Source organism: Rhinatrema bivittatum, chromosome 5 (assembly GCF_901001135.1).
Source record: "Rhinatrema bivittatum chromosome 5, aRhiBiv1.1, whole genome shotgun sequence".
In the NCBI taxonomy this organism is placed as follows: domain Eukaryota; kingdom Metazoa; phylum Chordata; class Amphibia; order Gymnophiona; family Rhinatrematidae; genus Rhinatrema; species Rhinatrema bivittatum.
Window position 1 is genome coordinate 318,829,894 of NC_042619.1, and position 21,411 is coordinate 318,851,304.

At 43.6% G+C, this 21,411-nt stretch overlaps 1 protein-coding gene across 2 annotated transcripts in view; it reads right to left on the reverse strand.

The window, feature by feature from the left end:
* Positions 1-20,985, reverse strand: part of CLCN4 (chloride voltage-gated channel 4) — a 107,561-nt gene extending 86,576 nt beyond the window's left edge. The window contains exon 1 of one of the 2 annotated variants that reach the window (XM_029604357.1): positions 20,909-20,985. In XM_029604357.1, the coding sequence (XP_029460217.1) occupies positions 20,909-20,982 (74 nt within the window). In that variant the 5' untranslated portion in view covers positions 20,983-20,985. Of the gene's footprint in view, positions 1-14,339; positions 14,410-20,908 lie in introns of those variants that run through there. The other variant, XM_029604358.1, reaches the window with a different exon arrangement.
* Positions 20,986-21,411: the final 426 nt, after the last annotated feature.

Below are 21,411 nucleotides of genomic sequence, written 5' to 3' on the forward strand. Positions count from 1 at the left end.
TGAAGCATTGTTGGAGGCTTGTTTAGGAGGAAGGCGAGAAGAAGACAAGGACACATTGAGAGTGGGATTTCCCTGCGACTCTCGGAGCTGAAGAAGGGTAAGCTACTAAGATGTGCTCAGAAGCAGTCTGGCAATTCATCGTAAAGAATGACTACATATGGATAAAGACAGATGCGTGCCCCAGACCAGTGGTTCTCAAGCCAGTCCTCAGGACACACCCAGCCAGTTGGATTTTCGGGATATTCACAATGAAGCATTGCATGCAAATCAATCTCAGGCATATTCATTGTGGATACCCTCAAAACCAGACTGGACAGGAAGTAGTTGAGGACTGGATTGAGAAACACTGCTTCAGACCACACACGAAGGGGACACTGATTACAAAGCCGCTCAGCAGCAAAGTACTTTGATATCCACCTAAATACAGATACCCATAAGAACATAAGAAATTGCCATGCTGGGTCAGACCAAGGGTCCATCAAGCCCAGCATCCTGTTTCCAACAGAGGCCAAACCAGGCCACAAGAACCTGACAATTACCCAAACACTAAGAAGATCCCATGCTACCGATGCAATTAATAACAGTGGCTATTCCCTAAGTATAATTGATTAATAGCCATTAATGGACTTCTCCTCCAAGAACTTATCCAAACCTTTTTTTGAACCCAGCTACACTAACTGCACTAACCACATCCTCTGGCAACAAATTCCAGAGCTTTATTGTGCGTTGAGTGAAAAAGAATTTTCTCCGATTAGTCTTAAATGTGCTACTTGCTAACTTCATGGAATGACCCCTAGTCCTTCTATTATTTGAAAGTGTAAATAACCGAGACACATCTACTAGTTCAAGACCTCTCATGATCTTAAAGACCTCTATCACATCCCCCCTCAGCCGTCTCTTCTCCAAGCTGAACAGCCCTAACCTCTTCAGCCTTTCCTCATAGGGGAGCTGTTCCATCCCCTTTATCATTTTGGTTGCCCTTCTCTGTACCTTCTCCATCGCAACTATATCTTTTTTGAGATGCGGCGACCAGAATCGTACACAGTATTCAAGGTGCGGTCTCACCATGGAGCGATATAGAGGCATTATAACATTTTCAGTTCTATTAACCATTCCCTTCCTAATAATTCCTAACATTCTATTTGCTTTTTTGACTGCTGCAGCACACTGAGCCGACGATTTTAAAGTATTATCCACTATGATGCCTAGATCTTTTTCCTGGGTGGTAGCTCCTAATATGGAACCTAACATCTTGTAACTACAGCAAGGGTTATTTTTCCCTATATGCAACACCTTGCACTTGTCTACATTAAATTTCATCTGCCATTTCGATGCCCAATCTTCCAGTCTTGCAAGGTCCTCCTGTAATGTATCACAGTCTGCTTGTGATTTAACTACTCTGAATAATTTTGTATCATCCGCAAATTTGATAACCTCACTCGTCATATTCCTTTCCAGATCATTTATATATATATATATATTTCTTATGTTCTTATATATATATATATATATATATATATATATATATATTGAAAAGCACCAGTCCAAGTACAGATCCCTGAGGCACTCCACTGTTTACCCTTTTCCACTGAGAAAATTGACCATTTAATCCTACTCTCTGTTTCCTGTCTTTTAATTAGTTTGTAATCCACGAAAGGACATCGCCTCTTATCCCATGACTTTTTAGTTTTCGTAGAAGTCTCTCATGAGGGACTTTGTCAAACGCCTTCTGAAAATCCAAATACACTACATCTACCTGTTCACCTTTATCCACATGTTTATTAACCCCTTCAAAAAAATGAAGCAGATTTGTTAGGCAAGACTTCCCTTGGGTAAATCCATGTTGACTGTGTCCCATTAAATCATGTCTTTCTATATGCTCTACAATTTTGATCTTGAGAATATTTTCCACTATTTTTCCCGGCACTGAAGTCAAGCTTACTGGTCTATAGTTACCCGGATCGCCCCTGGAGCCTTTTTTAAATATTGGGGTTACATTGGCCACCCTCCAGTCTTCAGGTACAATGGATGATTTTAATGATAGGTTACAAATTTTAACTAATAGATCAGAAATTTCATTTTTTAGTTCCTTCAGAACCCTAGGATGCATACCATCCGGTCCAGGTGATTTGCTACTCTTTAGTTTGTCAATCTGGCCTACTACATCTTCCAGGTTCACAGTGATTTCGTTCAGATCGTCTGACTCATCACCCCTGAAAACCATCTCCAGAACTGGTATCTCCCCAACATCCTCATTAGTAAACACGGAGGCAAAGAGGTACTTTGCCTCTAAAACTTTACCTATACTTAGGTGGGTACAAATGTACTCATGCATTTTGCCCCTGCTATTTCTGCAGGCTGAGGAATGGTGGAAAATCAGGGACGGTAACTTTTAAACAGCCGCGCGGGCGCACATGTACACGCGTATGCTGGCTTTTGTGAAAAGGCACAGCCATTTTATAACACATACACGTATATGCACGCACGGTATAAAATAGGCTGTACACGTGTATATGTGTGCACAATTTTCTATGGATGTGTGTGCAAATGCTGCCTCTACCGTGTAAGTGGGTGGATTTTCGTAGACACGTGCACCGACATAATTACCAGTTTCCCCAGATAAAGGACAGGACTTCCTAACCTCCCTAGTTAACTAGATTACCTTTTACCCTGTTAGCCCTGACCCATAAAACCTCGCTGAAGAGCATAGCTTTTTTTTGTTTTAGAACTTACACACCATCCATAGCAGAAGTAAAGTTTCGTGGTACCCCGGTGTGCACTTGTGCACGTAAATACATGCTCTGGTTTTATTTGTGAATCTTGGAATACCCAATCCCCACTCCTTTTCCTTAAAAACCGTATGTGCCCATACTGGGAGATACGCGCATTTGTATCTGTAACTAGGTCAGGTTAGTAAATCATGTACATATAACTAGGTTTTCAAATACAGATGCTTAACGGTGAATCTAAAATCTGCACAGTACGTGCCAGCCTGACTTCTGCGTATATCTTCCGGCTTTGGTGTGTACCAGGCTTTTAAAATTCACCGTGAAGCATGTATATTTGAAAACCCATTTATATATGCATAATTTACTAACCCTGACCTAGTTACAGAAATAAAGAAACATGACAGTAGAAAAAGACCGTATGGCCCATCTAGTCTGCCCATCCACCCTACTAATTTAGCTTTATAATTCCCATCGATTCCTTAGAGATCCCTTGTATTTATCCCATGCGTTCCTGAATTCATTTACTGGGAGGCTGTTCCATGTATATCCACCAGCCTCTCTGTACAGAAATATTTCCTATGATTACTCCTGAATCTACCCCCTTTCAACCTCATATCATGACCCCTCATTCTAGAGCCTCCTTTCCATGGAAACCTTTGAGATATTTGAATGTCTCTATCATATCTCCCCTATCTTGCCTTTCCTCTAGGGCAGAGCTTTCCAAAGTGTGTGTCGGGACACATTAGTGTGTCGCCTGTAGTGTGGAGGTGTGTCGCCCGGTCCACAGGGCCGGCGGAAGCAGGGAACTATAGCAGGAAGATCGGCGGGCAGTGGTGGAGCTTACATCACCACGGCCCGAAGAAAAGGGTCACGTTCACTCCTCCTCCTTCCTCTGTGCAGCCCTGGAAGAAAAATGTTGCCGGAGCTGCGTGGGCAGGAAGGAGGAGGAGCATCTGCTGCGTACAGAAGAAGAGCAGCATTAATGGGCCGTTGCGGATCCCACGTCGCGACGAGAAGAGGAGGAAACCCGATAGCAGGGCCGCTGCGGATCCCACGTCGCGGCAGCCCGAGAAGAGGAGGAAACCCGATAGCAGGGCCGCTGCAGATCCCATGTCACGGCCAGGGAAGATCAGGGCCTCTGAAGAGCCCATCCTTCGGCAACCCGTGCAGAGGGACAGCATGTGCCAGTGAGAGCCTGTGCTTGAGCAAGAGAGCATGTAGGAGTGAGAGAGCCTGTGTGTGTGAGTGAGACAGCATGTGCACGAGAGAGACAGTATGTATGTATGTATGAGAGAGAGGCATGTGAGAGTGAGAGCTGTGGATGTGTGAGATTGCATGTGAGTGAGAGCCTGTGTGTGTGAGAATGAGAACCTGATTGTGTGTTTGAGGGAAGACAGATGGAGAGAAAAGAAATAGAAAAAAAGACCCTGTAAAAGGAATTGGCAAAAAAACAAGAAAGGAAAGGTGGAAAAAAAAGCCTGTGACCAACCGATTAGAAAACTAAGATCAGACAGCAAAGGTAAAAAAAAAAAATTACTTTTTAGTGATTGGCACATGTAATCTTTGGGAATGTGCAAGAGTAGCACTTTCTCTATGCCGATCTCACAATGTACAAGATCAGCATGGAGGAAGTGGAAGCCTGCAAATATTTATTATGAGATAGGTTGTGTTGTGAAACATTTTATTTATGTATATATTTAAGGAAACATACATAAATTGTTGAAATACATTTTGTTCGTTTAACCTTTAACTTCTGGTTTGCTGGTAGACTGAATTACTGTGTCACGAAATTATGTTTGTCTAAAAAGTGTGTCACCAACATGAAAAGTTTGGAAAGCTCTGCTCTAGGGTATACATGTTTAGATTTTTTTTTAATTTATATTTTATTGAATTTTAAACAATTATTAGAAGAAATCAAATTACAATATGTGTACTCCAAGTCAAAACAAAATATAATATCATTCAAGATATACAACAGGAAATTTTCCATGATTTGGTCTATACTCATATTGAAAAAATCTTAAGGAAATCTGAGGGAGACCAAGATGAAACAGGAGCAATACTTCTAGGAAATAGCTAATACAAAATTTAAGCCGTGCTGTGAGTTACACCGAACATTTCTAAGTCCAACTACTATGCAACTTTATCATGATGTTTACTTTTACCGTTATGACTTATTATTATGGAATTTTTATTTGTTTTTTGGTATTTTGATATTTAGTTTCTGTGAAACTATGTGTTTGTAATGATTTAATTTTATGTATGTATTTATGTACATCGCCTAGGCCTTTTTAGTGTTAGGCGATTAATACATTTTATTAAATGAAATGAAATGCAGAGTTTTCCTAGGATTGAGAATGTGAGTCTAAATACAAACATAGTTGCTCAGGTTCATTAAAGACATATTTAGAATACTTAAAGGATAATATACATCTACAAGGAAAGCGCAAAATAAACTTTGCTCCACGTTCAATGGCTTCTTCCCTCATTACAAGAAACGTTTTCCTTTTCAATTGAGTAATTTTTGCAATATCCGAAAAAATTTGTACCAGCTGTCCATAAAATTTCAGCTTTTGAAATCTGAAGTAGGATCTTAATACATTCTCTCTGTTATACATGAAAATTGAATCAAAAGTGTTGATCTTGTATTTATATCTGACTCAAAGGATTTCTCCAAAAATTCAGTCAGATTTAAATCTGTATTTATATCTTGCTGACTTGATTGCTGATTGGTGTTATTTTCAGTTGACAAGCATTGAGGCAAATAATAAACCCTCAATATTACTGGGGGATTATCTTCTGAATATTTTAAGATATTAAGCAAATAACTTTTGAAAAGATCTTTTGGTGACATCATCCTCGTTTTGGAGAAATTTAATATTCTCAAATTTGCCCTTTTCATTTGATTTTCAAATGTCTCTAATTTATTCTCATGCATCTTCTCGGATGTAATTGGATCTTTTCCATATCTTTCACTTTTCCTTCCATCAGATTAAAACACTTTTCCAGATTATGTTTTCTCCTCCATTTTTTGTGACTTCATAATTGCCTCTTGTACCGTTACAGTCAAGGTGTTAATAGACTTTTGCATTGAAATCAATATATTCCTAATTTCTTCCAGGGAAGGTGCTAAAGTAGGAGTAAAGCAAGTCACCAAAAAATTTCCATTCTCAATTCCTACTTCCGCTGAGCCTTCTCCTCGATGTTCCAAGCATTGTATTGCTTTTTCTCCTTGATTCCTGGAACCCAGTATAACAGGGTTCTCCGAAGAGACAGACAATCCCTCTGCTCTTCTCTGGAGTCCAGGAGAAAACGGATTGTCCAATATGAGTTGTCTTTCAGAAATTAATTCTTCCTCTCTACTAGATGGAGGATCCAGCGTTGTTGGAGCCCCTGGGCTCAAAGTTGTTTCTAGGGGCTCAGTAATTGCTCCTTACCAGCCCCAGCGACTCCGCCTCCAGGGTTCATCAAAGGCGTATTAGCAAAAGCAGTCTCTATACTCGGCTATCGAGTGTCCGCTTCGAAAACAGGTAAACCCTCTCTTAAACGGGCTTTTCTTTTTGTATGTGGAATTGTATCCAGTCAGGAAAAAAGACGAAGAAAAATCCCTTTAGAGAAACCAGGAAATTTTCGGCAGACCGAGAGCTGCTGCTTTCACATCCTCACAGCACGGCAGCCATCTTGGTCCCCTGTAAGTCATGTTTAGATCTTAAAGTCTGCGCCATAGGCTTTAGAATGAAGACCTTAGACAATTACAGTAGCCACTCTCTGGACCGACTCATCCTGTTTATATCCTTTAGAACAGTGGTCCCCAAACCTGTCCTGGAGGGCCACCAGCCAGTCGGGTTTTTGGGATATCCACAATGAATATGCATGAGAGAAAATTTGCATGTTAAGGAGGCAGTGCATGCAAATTTTCTCTCATGCATATTCATTGAGGATATCCCAAAAACACGACTGGCTGGTGGCCCTCCAGGACAGGTTTGGGGACCACTGCTTTAGAAGGTGCGGTCTCCAGAATTGTACAAATTAAACTCTGGAATTTGTTGCCAGAAGATGTGGTTAGTGCAGTTAGTATATCTGTGTTTAAAAAAGGATTGTATAAGTTCTTGGAGAAGTCCATTACCTGCTATTAATTAAGTTGACTTAGATAATAATCACCGCTATTACTAGCAACGGTAACATGGAATAGACTTAGTTTTTGGGTACTTGCCAGGTTCTTATGGCCTGGCTTGGCCACTGTTGGAAACAGGATGCTGGGCTTGATGGACCCTTGGTCTGACCCAGTATGGCATATTATGTTCTTAAGTGAGGTCTCACCAGGCACTTATACAGGGACAATATCACCTCCCTTTTTCTGTTCACCATTCCTTTCCCTATGCAGCCAAGCATCTTTCTGGCTTCTGCCATCAATTTATCCACGTTTTGGCCAACTTAAGATCATTAAACACAATCACTCCCAGGTCCCGCTGTTCCTTTGTGCTTAGAAGAATTTCCCCTCCAGTACTGTACCTATGGGGTTTTTGAATCCTAAAAGCACTGCTCTATTTTTTAGCATTAAATCTTAGCTGCCAGACCTTAGGCATTCCTCGAGCTTTGCTAGATCCCTCCTCATGTTTTCCACCCTTTCCTGGCTGCCCATCCTATTACAGATTTGATATCAGCAGCAAAAAGATAAACTGTTCCTGACAATCCTTCCGTTATTTCACTCACAAAAATGTTGAAAAGAATTGGTCCAAGGACCAATCCCTGAGGAACACTGCTAGGAACAACCCCCTCCCTCAGAGCAAATGCCATTTACCACTACCCTTTGTCACCTCTCATTCAGCCAGTTTTTAACCAGGTCGGTCACTCTAAGGGCGCTCAATTTATTTATAAGTCTTCTGTGCAGAAGCATAACAGAAGCCTGGCTGAAATCTAAGTACACTACAACTAGTGCTCTCTCTTGATCCAACTCTCTGGTCACTCAATCAAACAAATTCATCAGATTCATCTGACAAGATTTACCTTTGCTAAAACTATGTTGCCTCGGATCTTGCAATGTATTGGATTCCAAAAACTGCACCATCCTCTGGTTTAACAGTGATTCCATTAGTTTGCTCACCACAAAGGTCAGATGAACTGGTCTGAGGTTCCCAGCTTCCTCCTTACTTCCACTCATGAATAGGAACCACATCTGCTCATTTCTAGCCCTCTGGGAAGTGTCCAAACTCTAAAGCATTGAAAAGGTCATCCAATGGAGCTGCCAGGACATCTCTAAGTTCCCTTAGTACCCTTGGATGTATCACACCTGGCCTCCTCACCTTATCTACTTTATATTTAGTTAGCTCCTCACAAACACACTTTTCAAAAATCAATTGAGGTTTACCTCACTGCCAATTTAACTTGTGTTTGATTTATGTGATCCTGCTCCATAGTGAACACCGTACAGAAATATGTGTTAAGAAATTTTGCTTTTTCCTCATCAGCCTCTACACAGAAACATAGAATTGATGGCAGAAAAAGGCCAGATGGTCCATCGAGTCTGCCCCACAATCTTGTTTTGAATTTGAATCACAGACCTTTATCTGGGCCCTTTCATTGTCACTAGGGTTTAATTGAAACTGTTGACCCCATGCCTCTAGCTCCTTAGGTGGTTCACAGAGTCTAACCCATTCCCTAACTGATGTCTTAACCTCCCCTTTGACCTTTGAGTCTCACAATGCCACTTTTGCCCTTCCTTCTATCACTAATGTATATAAAAAAAGGTCTTGTCCCCGTTTTACCGTATTTGCTATTTTTAATTCTATTTGAATTTTGCATTCTTCACTACTTTCCCAGCTTCTCTTCATTTTTTCAGATGTTGTCTGCTTTCCCCTTTCTTCAATCTCTTGTAGTTTATGAACTCTAACCTTTTCTCCCTTACCTTTTCAGCTACTTCTTTAGAAAATTACGGTGGCCTCTTTTTCCTCTTTCCTTTATTTACTTTCCTAACAAAAAGATTAGTGGCCCTCCTTTGAGCTCTGCCCACTGCCCTTCTATTTCTCTTAGATTTCCCCATCCAGCTAATGACTCCTTGAGTTACTCCCCATTTTAAGAAAGTTAAGTTTTTTTGAAGTCTGGGACCCTCGCCTTAGAATAAGAACATAAGAACATAAGAAAATGCCATACTGGGTCAGACCAAGGGTCCATCAAGCCCAGCATCCTGTTTCCAACAGTGGCCAATCCAGGCCATAAGAACCTGGCAAGTACCCAAAAACTAAGTCTATTCCATGTAACCATTGCTAATGGCAGTGGCTATTCTCTAAGTGAACCTAATAGCAGGTAATGGACTTCTCCTCCAAGAACTTATCCAATCCTTTTTTAAACACAGCTATACTACCTGCACGAACCACATTCTCTGGCAACAAATTCCAGAGTTTAATTGTGCGTTGAGTAAAAAAGAACTTTCTCCGATTAGTTTTAAATGTGCCCCATGCTAACTTCATGGAGTGTCCCCTAGTCCTTCTACTATCTGAAAGAGTAAATAACCGATTCACATCTACCCGTTCTAGACCTCTCATGATTTTAAACACCTCTATCATATCCCCCCTCAGTCGTCTCTTCTCCAAGCTGAAAAGTCCTAATCTCTTTAGTCTTTCCTCATAGGGGAGTTGTTCCATTCCCCTTATCATTTTGGTAGTCATCTCTTGCACCCTAATACTGAACCACACCATGCGGTTATCACTGGATCCCAGATGATCATCCAGCTCTGTGGGTGCTTGAGCACCTCCAGTATCAGTTTTCAATCTTCTGGGCCTGTGGCTGAAGGGATAGATTAGGGATACCAACTCTGGGCCTCGAGAGGTGCACACAAATCGGGTTTTCAGGATGTCCACAATGAATATGAATAGGATTCATTCGCATGCAATGGAGGCAGTGCATACACATACATCTCATGAATATTCAGTGTGGATATCCTGAAAGCCTGACCAGCCTGCGACACTCAAGGACCGGAGATGCCTACCACTGGGATAGACTGAAGAGGAGACATAGTAGGCAGATCTCATATTGAGGGTGCTTAAGCACCCAGAGAGCTGTTGCCTATGCTTGGTCAGTATGTTTTCCGTCATATGACATCAAGGCGGCTGGTAAGCAGTTCAGTAGGCTGCAGAAAGCTGACATTGCATGACCACTTCTCTGCTTTTGAGCTGAGCTTTTGACATAAGCAGACTTGGTGGCATAATTCCTTAACACCTCTTCCCTTGCTCCGAGGGTTGATTCTGTGCCATAGGCACAGGCTCAGTCTCGCCAAGAAATGGGAGTACTTCTATTCTTGTTGTGAAATTGCTGAATTCCTGATGTTAAAGAAGAAGGTTGGTACCCTGGAACCAAATGGTGTGGCTTGCCGAATGACTCATCGTTAACTTTCAACTGCAGGGGTGGCCAAATCCGATCAAGGGCTACAAACAGGTCTGGTTTTCAGGATATACCCAATGAATTTGCGTATGATAACATATGCATGCACTGCTTTCACTGTATGCAAATCTATCTCATTCATATTCATTCTTGAGGTCCAGTTGCAGATTCAGTTAAACATTCCTGTTTAACTGAATCTGCAAACACAATGCCATATTGGCACAATATGCAGGTTCAAATCATTTAGGCAGGAAACACTGTTGAGCTCAGGGATGGCCAACTCCACTCCTGAAGAGCTGCAAATATGGTTTTCAGGATATCCATAATGAATATGAATAAGAGATTTGCATGCAGTCTCCAGTGCATGCAAATATCTATCTGGTTCACATACGGTAATTCTGGTGACAGCAAAGTAAACTCTAGAAGATCCATTTTTATTGACCAACAGTTCTCCTGTTCCTTTGGGTCTTTAGCTTAACCGGAATCAATGTTGGGATTCTGGTATTCACAACTAGTCCGGGATTTATTTTCTTCCATTTGATATTCCCCCACTCACAAATGTACCTAGTCTGGTCACTACAATGACTGTTCTCAGCCAGACACCAGTGTTCCTTCTGGAACCCTGCAATCAGGGGTCCTGAATGTAACCCACTTTGAAGTGTTTGAAAGGCAGAATATAAATAAATTGGATTGGACCAATGCCCATGACTCCTCACCCCCCCCCCCCTCTCTCCCTGAGGAGTTGTAAATGCTTCCCCCACAGCATCTCCAGCTGACCCAGAAGGTAGAAGACCAAGCTTGAGGATCAAACCTGAGATCTTCAGCATGAAAGCCAATGAACCACTCAGCTATCTTCGGAAAATCTCTCTTCTAGATTTTATTTAATTCCTGAGAAGATATTAGTGTTCAGAGTTTTTGAAAATTCCTAATAGTTGGCCACACTCACCGTTATGAATATAAATAAATCAGGGTGCTACTGTGCTGACTTTCATCAGAGCCCTGTGCAGCAGCTCTCCATCTACCCCCCAGGTTCACCTTACCTAGTCTGGATTTCAGGCTATCCAAAAGGAATGTACATGAGATAGAGCCAGTGTATGCAGATCTATCTCAAGTGTATTTATTAAGGACATTCTGTAAAGGAAACCAGAAAGGAGATTCCCGAGTCGAGACTCTCCACTAAGGCAGTGCAAACAGCCAAAAGTGGTCTCCAAGAAAAAGAGATTCATCATCAAGGGAGGGTATAACCAATAATAACAATCCTCACCTTAAAACAAAAAAGAGAACATGCATCAGGATAGAAAAAAGAAACGCTAAGAAAAAGAAGTTGCTCTTTTGAGGATTCCAGTTGGTTCTGCTTCTTTTAATAGGAGCTATGTTTGTTGCATACACATGTAGAGAAAAGTGAGAGGGGATTTGGAAAGGGAAGACCACACCATTGCCAGGGTCAGAGAAAGCCTCCTTACATACTTAAGCCATGTTATATTCCACAATTTCCTTATTGTTCAATACGGATTACAGTAAAAACATACATAAGACAAAAAATAAAATACATAAATCATAAAACAGTAAAATATAATACCAGTAGTCTGCTCTGTCTCCTCTCCCTGATCATTCAGCAAAGATTTTCTTCCTCCATTACAAAATTAGCGCAGAAGACCATTCCTGACACTGCATTTAATCTGCTTTGAAGTGCCAAAGAGTGGAATACGTTGCATCTGAGGTGAACCCTTGGGCTGAGGTGGGGTTGACGCAACCCGTAGGCAGAGCCCTATGGGTTCCCACCATCAGCAGGTGGAGTGAGCTGAAGCTGGAGGCCACTGGAGCTTCAGCTATAGCAGCTCCCGTTCCCCTCGGGTTGAGCCCTTGGGTGCCGGGGCCGGCAGGACTTGTGGGCCTCAGTGTTAACTAAGGATGGAAGGTAGTTCAGCCCAGAGACAGCAGCCGGTAGATGGCGTAGTCCTATCCTGGTCAGGATTCGGTACAGGAACTTGGGCGTCAATGGAACAATAGGTAGCTGGTGGCGCCCAAGCAAAGGGACTAAGCCTTGAAAGTCCGCGTCCAGAGAATAGGCTAGGAGAGGGGTCACTGATAGGCTAGGAACAGAGCCGGCGGCAAGTAGACGTTGTGGCAAGCGGCATAGACTCTGGACACAGGAGAGTCTGTAGCATAGTTATTCAAAGCAATGGTCAGGGCACGGAGAAGGCAGGCGTAGTCAATCAAGGCAATGGTCAGAACATGGAGAAGGCAGGCGTGATCAGGCATGGCAGAGGTCCGGGGCTGCAGAGAAACTGAAGAATAGTCGGGCGTAGCGGAGGTCCGGGGCTGGAGAGAAGCTGAAGAGTAGTCAGGCATAGCAGAGGTCAAATCCAAGAATCAAGTCCAACACATAGACAAACAGGAACAAGTAGAACAGGAACCGGGAATCACAGGAAACAGGAACACCACGAAGACATAATTCGGAGATCAGCAACGAGTACCCGGAGTACGAGGAGACCTGTTGCAAAGGCAACGCTGCTGAACGAGGCCTGAGCCTTTATACGCTGAGTCTGACGTCAGCATACGGGTCCGCAGCTAGGCTCCCGCCGCGAGCCCTTTAAAAGAACTACAGTTGGGAGGGCAGTTTTTTCTCAGATTCCCTTGCAAGTACCTTGTTAAATTTAAAGAGTTAAGTTATACGTTCTTTCAACCATTTCAGCTGCAAAAGTTTATAAATGATAGAGTGATCGTTAGATCACAGAATAGCCCGATCCCAGAGCATGAGTACCCTCATAAAGGATATACTGTTCAGTTACATTTTACAATTCCTATCTAGAGCTTTCTGTAACTTAGTAGTTATTGTTATTTATTTCCTTTATTTAGTCATCTCAAAGGGTGGCTCTCCAGCATCGTATTGAGGGCTATGGGATGTAAAGATGGTACTTTATAAGTTTCCTATGAAGTATAATAGGGATTATTATGTATTACTATGATACCATTTTACTGTTTTCTTTTCAATTCTATCATTGAAAAAACTTCATAAAGAGATAATTAAAAAAAAAAAAAAAGAACTAGAGATGCGCCCAGCTAGGAGGGGGCGCAACGCTGATGGTGGCGTCTCTCCGCGGGCCACGCGGAGAGGCCCGACAAGCAGGGACATCTTGGCTGGCAACACTGAGTAGCAAGGCAGGACCGGAGGCACTGGAGGGAACCCAAGGTCGGAGGAGTCAGGCCCTGGAATCCATCTGAGAAAGTGAGAGGGCCGCGCCGCAGGGCTGCCGTGGGCGGCACGCGTAACAGAATATAAATAAAATCAACAGAACCATGATATCCTTGAACATAATTGTGCTTTTATTGGGATAAATAGTACATAAAACTAAGCAAAAGATACTTAAGACAATACTTAACATTTTGGATTCCTAAACCATTTTTTTGTTCCTTTTTTTAAGATGCTATCAATAGAATTTACATTTTTGGATTTCTACCCTGTAAGAGCAGGGTTTAGCAAACTTTTTCAGGGGACCCCCATAGCCAGCTGGGTTTCATCCTATTCATAATGAATATGCATGAGATTAGTTTGCATATATGGTAAACCTAACATTTGCAGATTTATCATGCATACCCTGCAAACCTGCCTCTAAACGATAAAAAAAATAAAAATCTGGAACCCAAATCTGTTACCATCATAAATTTATTACATATGTGTATGAACTGCAATGAAAGGCATAGATTGCAAAATCTTGTTTGCTTGCCAGCATCCTATGATTGAAGTATGATCTTCAATGCTGACTGTGGAGGAGGAAATCATTTCATTTCAACACTTGCAAAATGTGATCAGATATATCTCCAACAAGGAAGCAGGCACATTTGCCATCTTTTACTTGCTTATTCTCAAATGCTCAAAATACTGAACTCGTTCTCTTTGCTTATAAGAGATTCGATATGTGTACCAAAAAAGATGGGGGAGCGGGTTCTGATCATAGGGAAATAAGGCTTTTGTTGACTGTGCCTCTCCCTTCTAAATGTTATGCAGTGTGACACCCGATATACAAAAGAGCCTTTATAAGAGCATAGGGACAGCAGGCCTCCGCCGGCTTTCAGATCCAGCTGACAGCCTTTTGGCTGGAGATGTCAGCCGGGAAAAAATGTGCACAGTCTTAGGGAGAGGCGCTAAGCACCTGCGTCCTTGCCGCCTCGCCATTTGCACCCCCGGTTTTTACCGATCCGACAAGATTGTGTAGAGTTCGAGCCCCTTACCTGCAGTGCAACATCCTTCAGCCCAGCGCCAGGGACCTGCTAGCCCAGCATCCTTTCTTCTCCGGCAAGGTTGCAGAAGCAATGACGTCACCGGGAGGAAGCGGTGGCAGTCACGTGACCCAGCTCACTTGCCCTGGGACTACGGAAAGACCAGCGAAGCCTTCCAGTCCAGGAGTGCGCTCTGCCCCAGAATACAGAGGGCAGTGCAGGAGGTCTTTAAAACCGATAGTGCTGTCTACAGTTAATCCAGAGGAATAGGGAGGTAATCCTTGCTGATAAAAATTACACCTGTCCCTAGCACGGTAGATGGAAAAAAACAAACCAAAAACTTCTAGCTTATTGCAGAATGTATATTTTATTAATGATGCAGGGTCACCAATAGCAGAGATACTTTGGACTGTAAAGTTTTATTTGTTTTGTTTTTGGGTTTGTTTGTTTTTTTGCGGGGCAGGAGGAGGGGGAGGACATGCAATTTTATCTACTGTGTCCTACTTTAAGGCATTATATAACTATTGAAATAAATTATTACGAATCTGCATCATTATGCAGCACATTTTTAATCAATGAGTTACAAGGATCAACTCTACGGATGGCACCGTTTCTCAGCTGTGGACTTTGTAATATCAGATAAATGGTGAAAAACTTCTGCAAACGAATTTGATATTAGCCTTGCAAATCTTTTGACAGTACAAAAAAGTCAAAAGAAATATTCTGAACCTTTTGGAAAATAGGTAAGTATGGGGGGAACCCTTGACCAATTTTGAAGTTCAAAGCATTTTTATTTTTTTTTAAAGAGTTGATGACTAGGGCTGTAGTAAGGATAATGGGTACTAGGATGACATTCTCTCCAGGACATTTAGGAGAGGTGGGGGAGGGGATTCAAACAGATTCATTTCTTAACCCAAAGCTGTAATAATTTAACAAAACTAATTTCACCATTAGCCTCATGTCATCTGTAAACTGAAGTGTTCAGTATGACTCACAATTGACTGATTGACTATGCCTGCCTTCTCCATTATTTCTATGTGGCTGTGCTACTCCAGTTGTGGCCAGGGCTGGCGATAGCTTCTTGCCTTCCTGTGCTAACAATTATTGTGCTGCCCCCCCCGTATCATTCAGTCCCGCGCCCATCAAAAGAAGCCCAGCTCCCTCCAGCAATCTTATAGGGTAGATTTTAAAAGACACATGCAGATTTTATAACATGGGCACGCACAGCGCGTGCATATTATAAAATCCATTGGCCGCACGCAGGCACATGCGCACCAGATTTTAAAATTCGTGCACTTGAGGGGGGTGAATTTTAGTAAATTACGTGTGGCGACACGATTGGGCCTCCTGCAGTTCCCTACCCTGCTTAACCTTCCTTCCCTTTCCCCTCTCCACCCTGACCCCTAACCCCTACCTAGCTGGCTGCTGGCATGCGTTTCCCTGGGACAGCGGCTAATGGCCTGTGTCTGTAGCTTCCCTCCACTTCTCTGCAACCCTCCCACTACCTCTAGTGCATTCCCATTGATTGCAAGGCTATACAGGCTCTTGCTTTTATGGTTCCCTAGGCTCTGCTCTGCCTACCGACTCCAGGGGAGGAGGGGACCAGAAGTGACCCATAATATTCCCTGGGCTTATAAAAAGAGAAAATTAAGCCCTGGCCAAGAGTGGGGAGAGCCACTAACCCAAAGCAGCACAGTTCCAGATGGAATCCTACTTTTCCTTGTGGAGCCAGATCTGGTGTAAGGGTATTGGGTGTCTTAAGTGAGCCTTACAGCCTATCCCCACCCTTCCCACAAATATTTTAAAAATATGCATTTATAGTAATAGATTTTACATGAAAGAACCTTCAGTGTTCTATGGTAATAATATCACATACAACATGTATATTATTTACATACACTGCTATGGTACCAATCAGAAAACTTTGCAAAAATGACAACTGCATTTATTTGGTATTAGACTATTGTAAAGCATGTTGGCCTTCAGAAAGCTTTAAGTAAACTGAATTACAATATAATAAGTGCAAGGGTATTAGGCATCCTAGGCAAAAAACGTACAGCCTCCTCCCCCCCTCCATTCACACCCTCTCCACACACAAATAAAAATTGTGCATTTATAATAATAGATTTACATGAACAAGGTCATTTAACTGCAGTCTTGTGAGGTTAAAATATCACAACATGATATCTCCAACCCTGCAAAAAAGTAAAAAAAGAGCCTTGGCATTGGTATTAGGTCTATCGTAGTATGTGTTGGGTATGAGCTTGGCCCTCAGAAAGCCACATGTAAACTGAATTACATTTTCAATATAGTAAATCTCCCATATCAAAACTCCAATAACTGCCAGCACTCAAACACTAACAATCCTACTTATGAAAAGGCAACACTGCAATTATTACACCAGACCAAGGCCAATACACCCACTATTAGGAAAACAGTAAAAGCCAAGCTGCTATAGGGCCCTACACAGAACTTACACATTAGCATAATACATCAACTCAGTCACACATGCAAAATACAAATAAACCCTCACAAAAATGCAGAATAAAGTAGCCATGAAGTATTAAATCAAATGTGCAGACAAAAACTGAACTGTTAAGCGCAATAGGCCAGACTGTTATGCATTGCAACAATGGAAAAATAGAAATATTACAATTCTTCAGAAAACATCAAAATCAGTAAATATAAATCATCAATAGAAGTAAAACCATACTAATAAAAAGAATATTTCAAAACAGCTGACAGAATAACATCTAATAATTGAAAACTCATATACATTTTTCAAAGGCCAATAAAATATTTCAAACACTATCTAATACCTAAAACTTAAAAAGGATAAAAAAAATCCCGGGTTGTTCATACTTGGAATCTTTTGATTTCCAGACGCCTTGCGATGGTCATGGATCAGCAGGGGAGAGGTGAGAGGTTGATCCTCACAATTTCTCTCTCTCATATATACACATATGCTCAATCATAGAACATGCTCACACACAGAAACACTCTCACAGACACACATACATGCTGTCTCAGACATGCTCTCACATGCACAATGCACAAACATGCTCTCACACACTCTCACAGACACACACACACACACATGTTGTCAGACATGCTCTCACATGCACTCACATACACACTCAGACACACATGCTGTCTCAGACATGCTCTCACCCACACACATGCACAAACACATGCTCTCACACACACATAAGAACATGCTGTACTGGGTCAGACCAAGGGTCCATCAAGCCCAGCATCCTGTTTCCAACAGTGGCCAATCCAGGCCATAAGAACCTGGCAAGTACCCAAAAACTAAGTCTATTCCATGTTACCATTGCTAATGGCAGTGGCTATTCTCTAAGTGAACTTAATAGCAGGTAAAGGACTTCTCCTCCAAGAACTTATCCAATTATTTTTTAAACACAGCTATACTAACTGCACTAACCACCTCCTCTGGCAACAAATTCCAGAGTTTAATTGTGCGTTGAGTAAAAAATAACTTTCTCTGATTAGTTTTAAATGTGCCCCATGCTAACTTCATGGAGTTCCCCCTAGTCTATTATCCGAAAGAGTAAATAACAGATTCACATCTACCCGTTCTAGACCTCTCATGATTTTAAACACCTCTATCATATCCCCCCTCGGCTGTCTCTTCTCCAAGCTGAAAAGTCCTAACCTCTTTAGTCTTTCTTCAGAGGGGAGCTGTTCCATTCCCCTTATCATTTTGGTAGCCCTTCTCTGTACCTTCTCCATCGCAATTATACCTTTTTTGAGATGCGGCGACCAGAATTGTACACAGTATTCAAGATATGGTCTCACCATGGAGCGATACAGAGGCATTATGACATTTTCCGTTTTATTCACCAGACACACATGCTGCCTCAGACATGCTGTCACATGCACAAACATGCTCTCACACACACACATGCTCTCAGAAATGCTCTCACACGCACACATGCTCTCAGAAATGCTCTCACACGCACACATGCACAAACACATGCTCTCACATATACACACACACATATGCTCTCTCATTCACTTCCTCCCCCCTCCCCAGTAGTACAGCGGCAGCCTCCTTTTTCAGCCCCTACGGCCCCTAGAGGAGCTCTTCATTTTCCTTGAGGCCGCGGGAGCTGATGCTGCTTTGTTTCCTGTGGGGAGGGGGGCGGGGGTGAGAGAGAGGGGAGGTGGTGCTGTTGCTTTTCCTCCGGCGCTTGATGCCTCTTCCTGCGACAGCCCGGGGATGCACTCTTCTTTTTCCTGCATGGCCTCTTCTTCTTCCCGCCGGCACGGACCCACCACTTCCTCTTCTGGGCCACGTGGGCATGAAGGAGAAGTCATGTTGCCGCCCCCAGACTGGTGACGCCCTAGGGATCTGCCTAGAGCTTTCACCAGTCCTGCACGCAGATCTCTCTTCACACTGCGGCAGGATGGGCTGTGCCTCGGCTCACAGATCCTCTTCAGGCACAGCAGAATGAGCTCTGACTTAGTGCGGCTTCATCAGCTATGCCACAATTTTTTCTTCAGGCTGCAGCAGCCAATCTCATTTTCTTTGGGAGAATCTTTATTAAAAAAATAAAAAAGTGTGATGGGAGTGACCGGCCCACTGGAGGAAGCCCGATTCCCCAATAGGCCAATCCACCCCTGGCCACCTTTTCTGGGCGCCCAATGGCAAGGAGGCACTAGGGATGCCCAATTTCTCCTAGTGCCTCACTTTTACCGCAGCAGTTAATTTAAATATTAAATCAGGTGCCCGGCAGAGGTGGATCGGTGCGCATTAGGAGAGCGGATGCTCAAGCATGAGCGCTCATTTTACGCAGGCCGATATTGAATTGGCCTAAGAGACAGACATGCTCTTGCACACACACAATTATGCTTAGTCCCTCCCCTCCCCATCAGAAGCAGTCCAGCAAGAAGCCTCCACTTCTTGAGACCATGAGGGGGGCTGATGCCGCACTGTTTCTTGTGTGTGTGTGTGTGTGTTGGGGGGGGGGGGGGGGGGAAGAGCAGTGCGTGGAAGACACTCTGTTCTTTCCTCTGGCCGCGACAGCATGGCCTCTCCTTCTTCGCACCCGCTCATACTCGCTGTATCCTCTTCTGGCCTGCATGGAAGGAGAAGGAGAGACCATACTATCACCGCCCCCACACCTGTGGCACTCTAGGCGGCCGCGGGCCACCTCCTCTTCTGCCGCTGAGTGGGATTGGTTCCCCTAACAGCAATGGGCCTCTTCCTCTTCTGCCGCTGGACAGGATATGCTCCCCTGGCGGCCACAGGCCTCCACTTCTGCCACCAGGTGGGATGGGCTCTCCCGGCAGCTGTGGGCTGCCGGGAGAGCCCATCCCATCCTGCCCTTCTCTTGTCCGGGCAGGATGGGATCCCCTGCCGCTGGGTGCCCCTTACAGCCTGGCGCCCATGGGCCTTGGCCCCCCACCTCCCTACGCCACTGCCCCCAGCCTAGGACTCTGGCTGCAGTGACCGGACTAAAATAACATGGATCGGAACATAAAATAAGCAGAAAATCTCCAGCCAGCTGTGAGTGTGAAGGCTTGGGGAGCTGTAGCCCAGTCTCAGTTCCAACTGAGCTGGAAGCCTAAAGGAGCAGAAGGAAATGGTCACATCATACACACAAAACATTTGCTGGTGCATTACATTTTTTTTTTATCATTAGGATGATATTGATGCAGCAAAAAGTACATTAGAACAGTGTTTTTTAAACTTTCTTCGTGACCCAGTGGATAGAAAAATAAATCCTCTCCCTTTCCCCAGGCCCCATTTCTTATACCTTTCCTTCCCTAGCCCTCCCCCCCCCCACGCCCTCCCTTCCCCACCGCCCCTTGCCACATTTATTACCACCCCAACCCCTACTGCTCCCTCTCTCTCCCTCCTTCCAATAACTCGTCTGCCATTGTGATACTCACGCTGGCTTCTGGCTGGCGCCATTTGGAGTCTCTGCTCCCGCATTTCTCACCATTCGGTGTGGGAACAGCAGGGGAGTACCAAGGACTACACAGCTCAGACACCCAGAGTCTGGCACGAAGACCAGAGCCGGCAGCAGAATGGCAGCACGTGCTGTGCTGGTGCCTCCCCCCCCCACCCCCGAGCAGCAGGAACGCGTGTGCGTCCCATGGACCCAGTACCGGGTCACGAGCTAAAGTTTGAGCATTGCTACATTAGAAGATTGCTGCCATAAATATTACTGTGCTTGTGGTGAATATTTCCACCATCACAACTATTTACGTTTTGCATTCATCAGCGTATGCAGCATTGTTACTACTGTAGTTATTAAATGAAATTGCAATAGAATGAATCACAATTATTATAAAGACAAATGAAACTAAGACAGACTTCTGAAAGTCATTCCCCTACTATCAAAGTTTACATGGAGGATTCTCCTGTTTCCGAGAAGAAAGGCTAACTAGCCAACCTCCTTGAGAAGTACTTGAACCCTGCCACCTGCCTCCCATCGATGGTTTGCAAACCTAATTTACTGATTTAAAATAATTCCTTATGTCAGATTTATCACTTACTATGTGGCATTACTTTGCAAAGCATTTTCCCTAGATCAGAGTCAGATACGTACACATGAAGACACGCCAGAACAGCAAATTCAAAGTACAGCAAATGAAGCCAAAGCAATAGCGTTCCCGACACCATAAGTTAAATATAGGCTGGAAACACAGCGATACCCACAATGCACCCTCTGGCAAAGACTGGTCTGAGAACAGAGTCACATGAACAGCGCTGTCTCCATCTGGCATCCTGGAGTGACACCCACTGCTCGAGTTGCGGCCCAGTTGCACAGGCTGGCATGGAGAATGCAGAAGCTTAAGCAAGGCATTACAATTCCCTTCTCCCCGCTCTTAGCAACCCCTCCCCTCCCTTTCTGGAGAGATGGAGCAGCTGCACTTTCCAGAATAGGAGGTGGAACAGAGATGCCCTGGGTTCACCACATATCTTTCAAGTTTACTTGCCTATAACTGCATTCACATTGCAGCTCCTCTTTACCTGACCTCTCTCTCTCTCCCTACATCCCTCCTCCTGAATTCCGCTCATCGGGCAGGTCGCTCTTATCTGTGCCCTTCT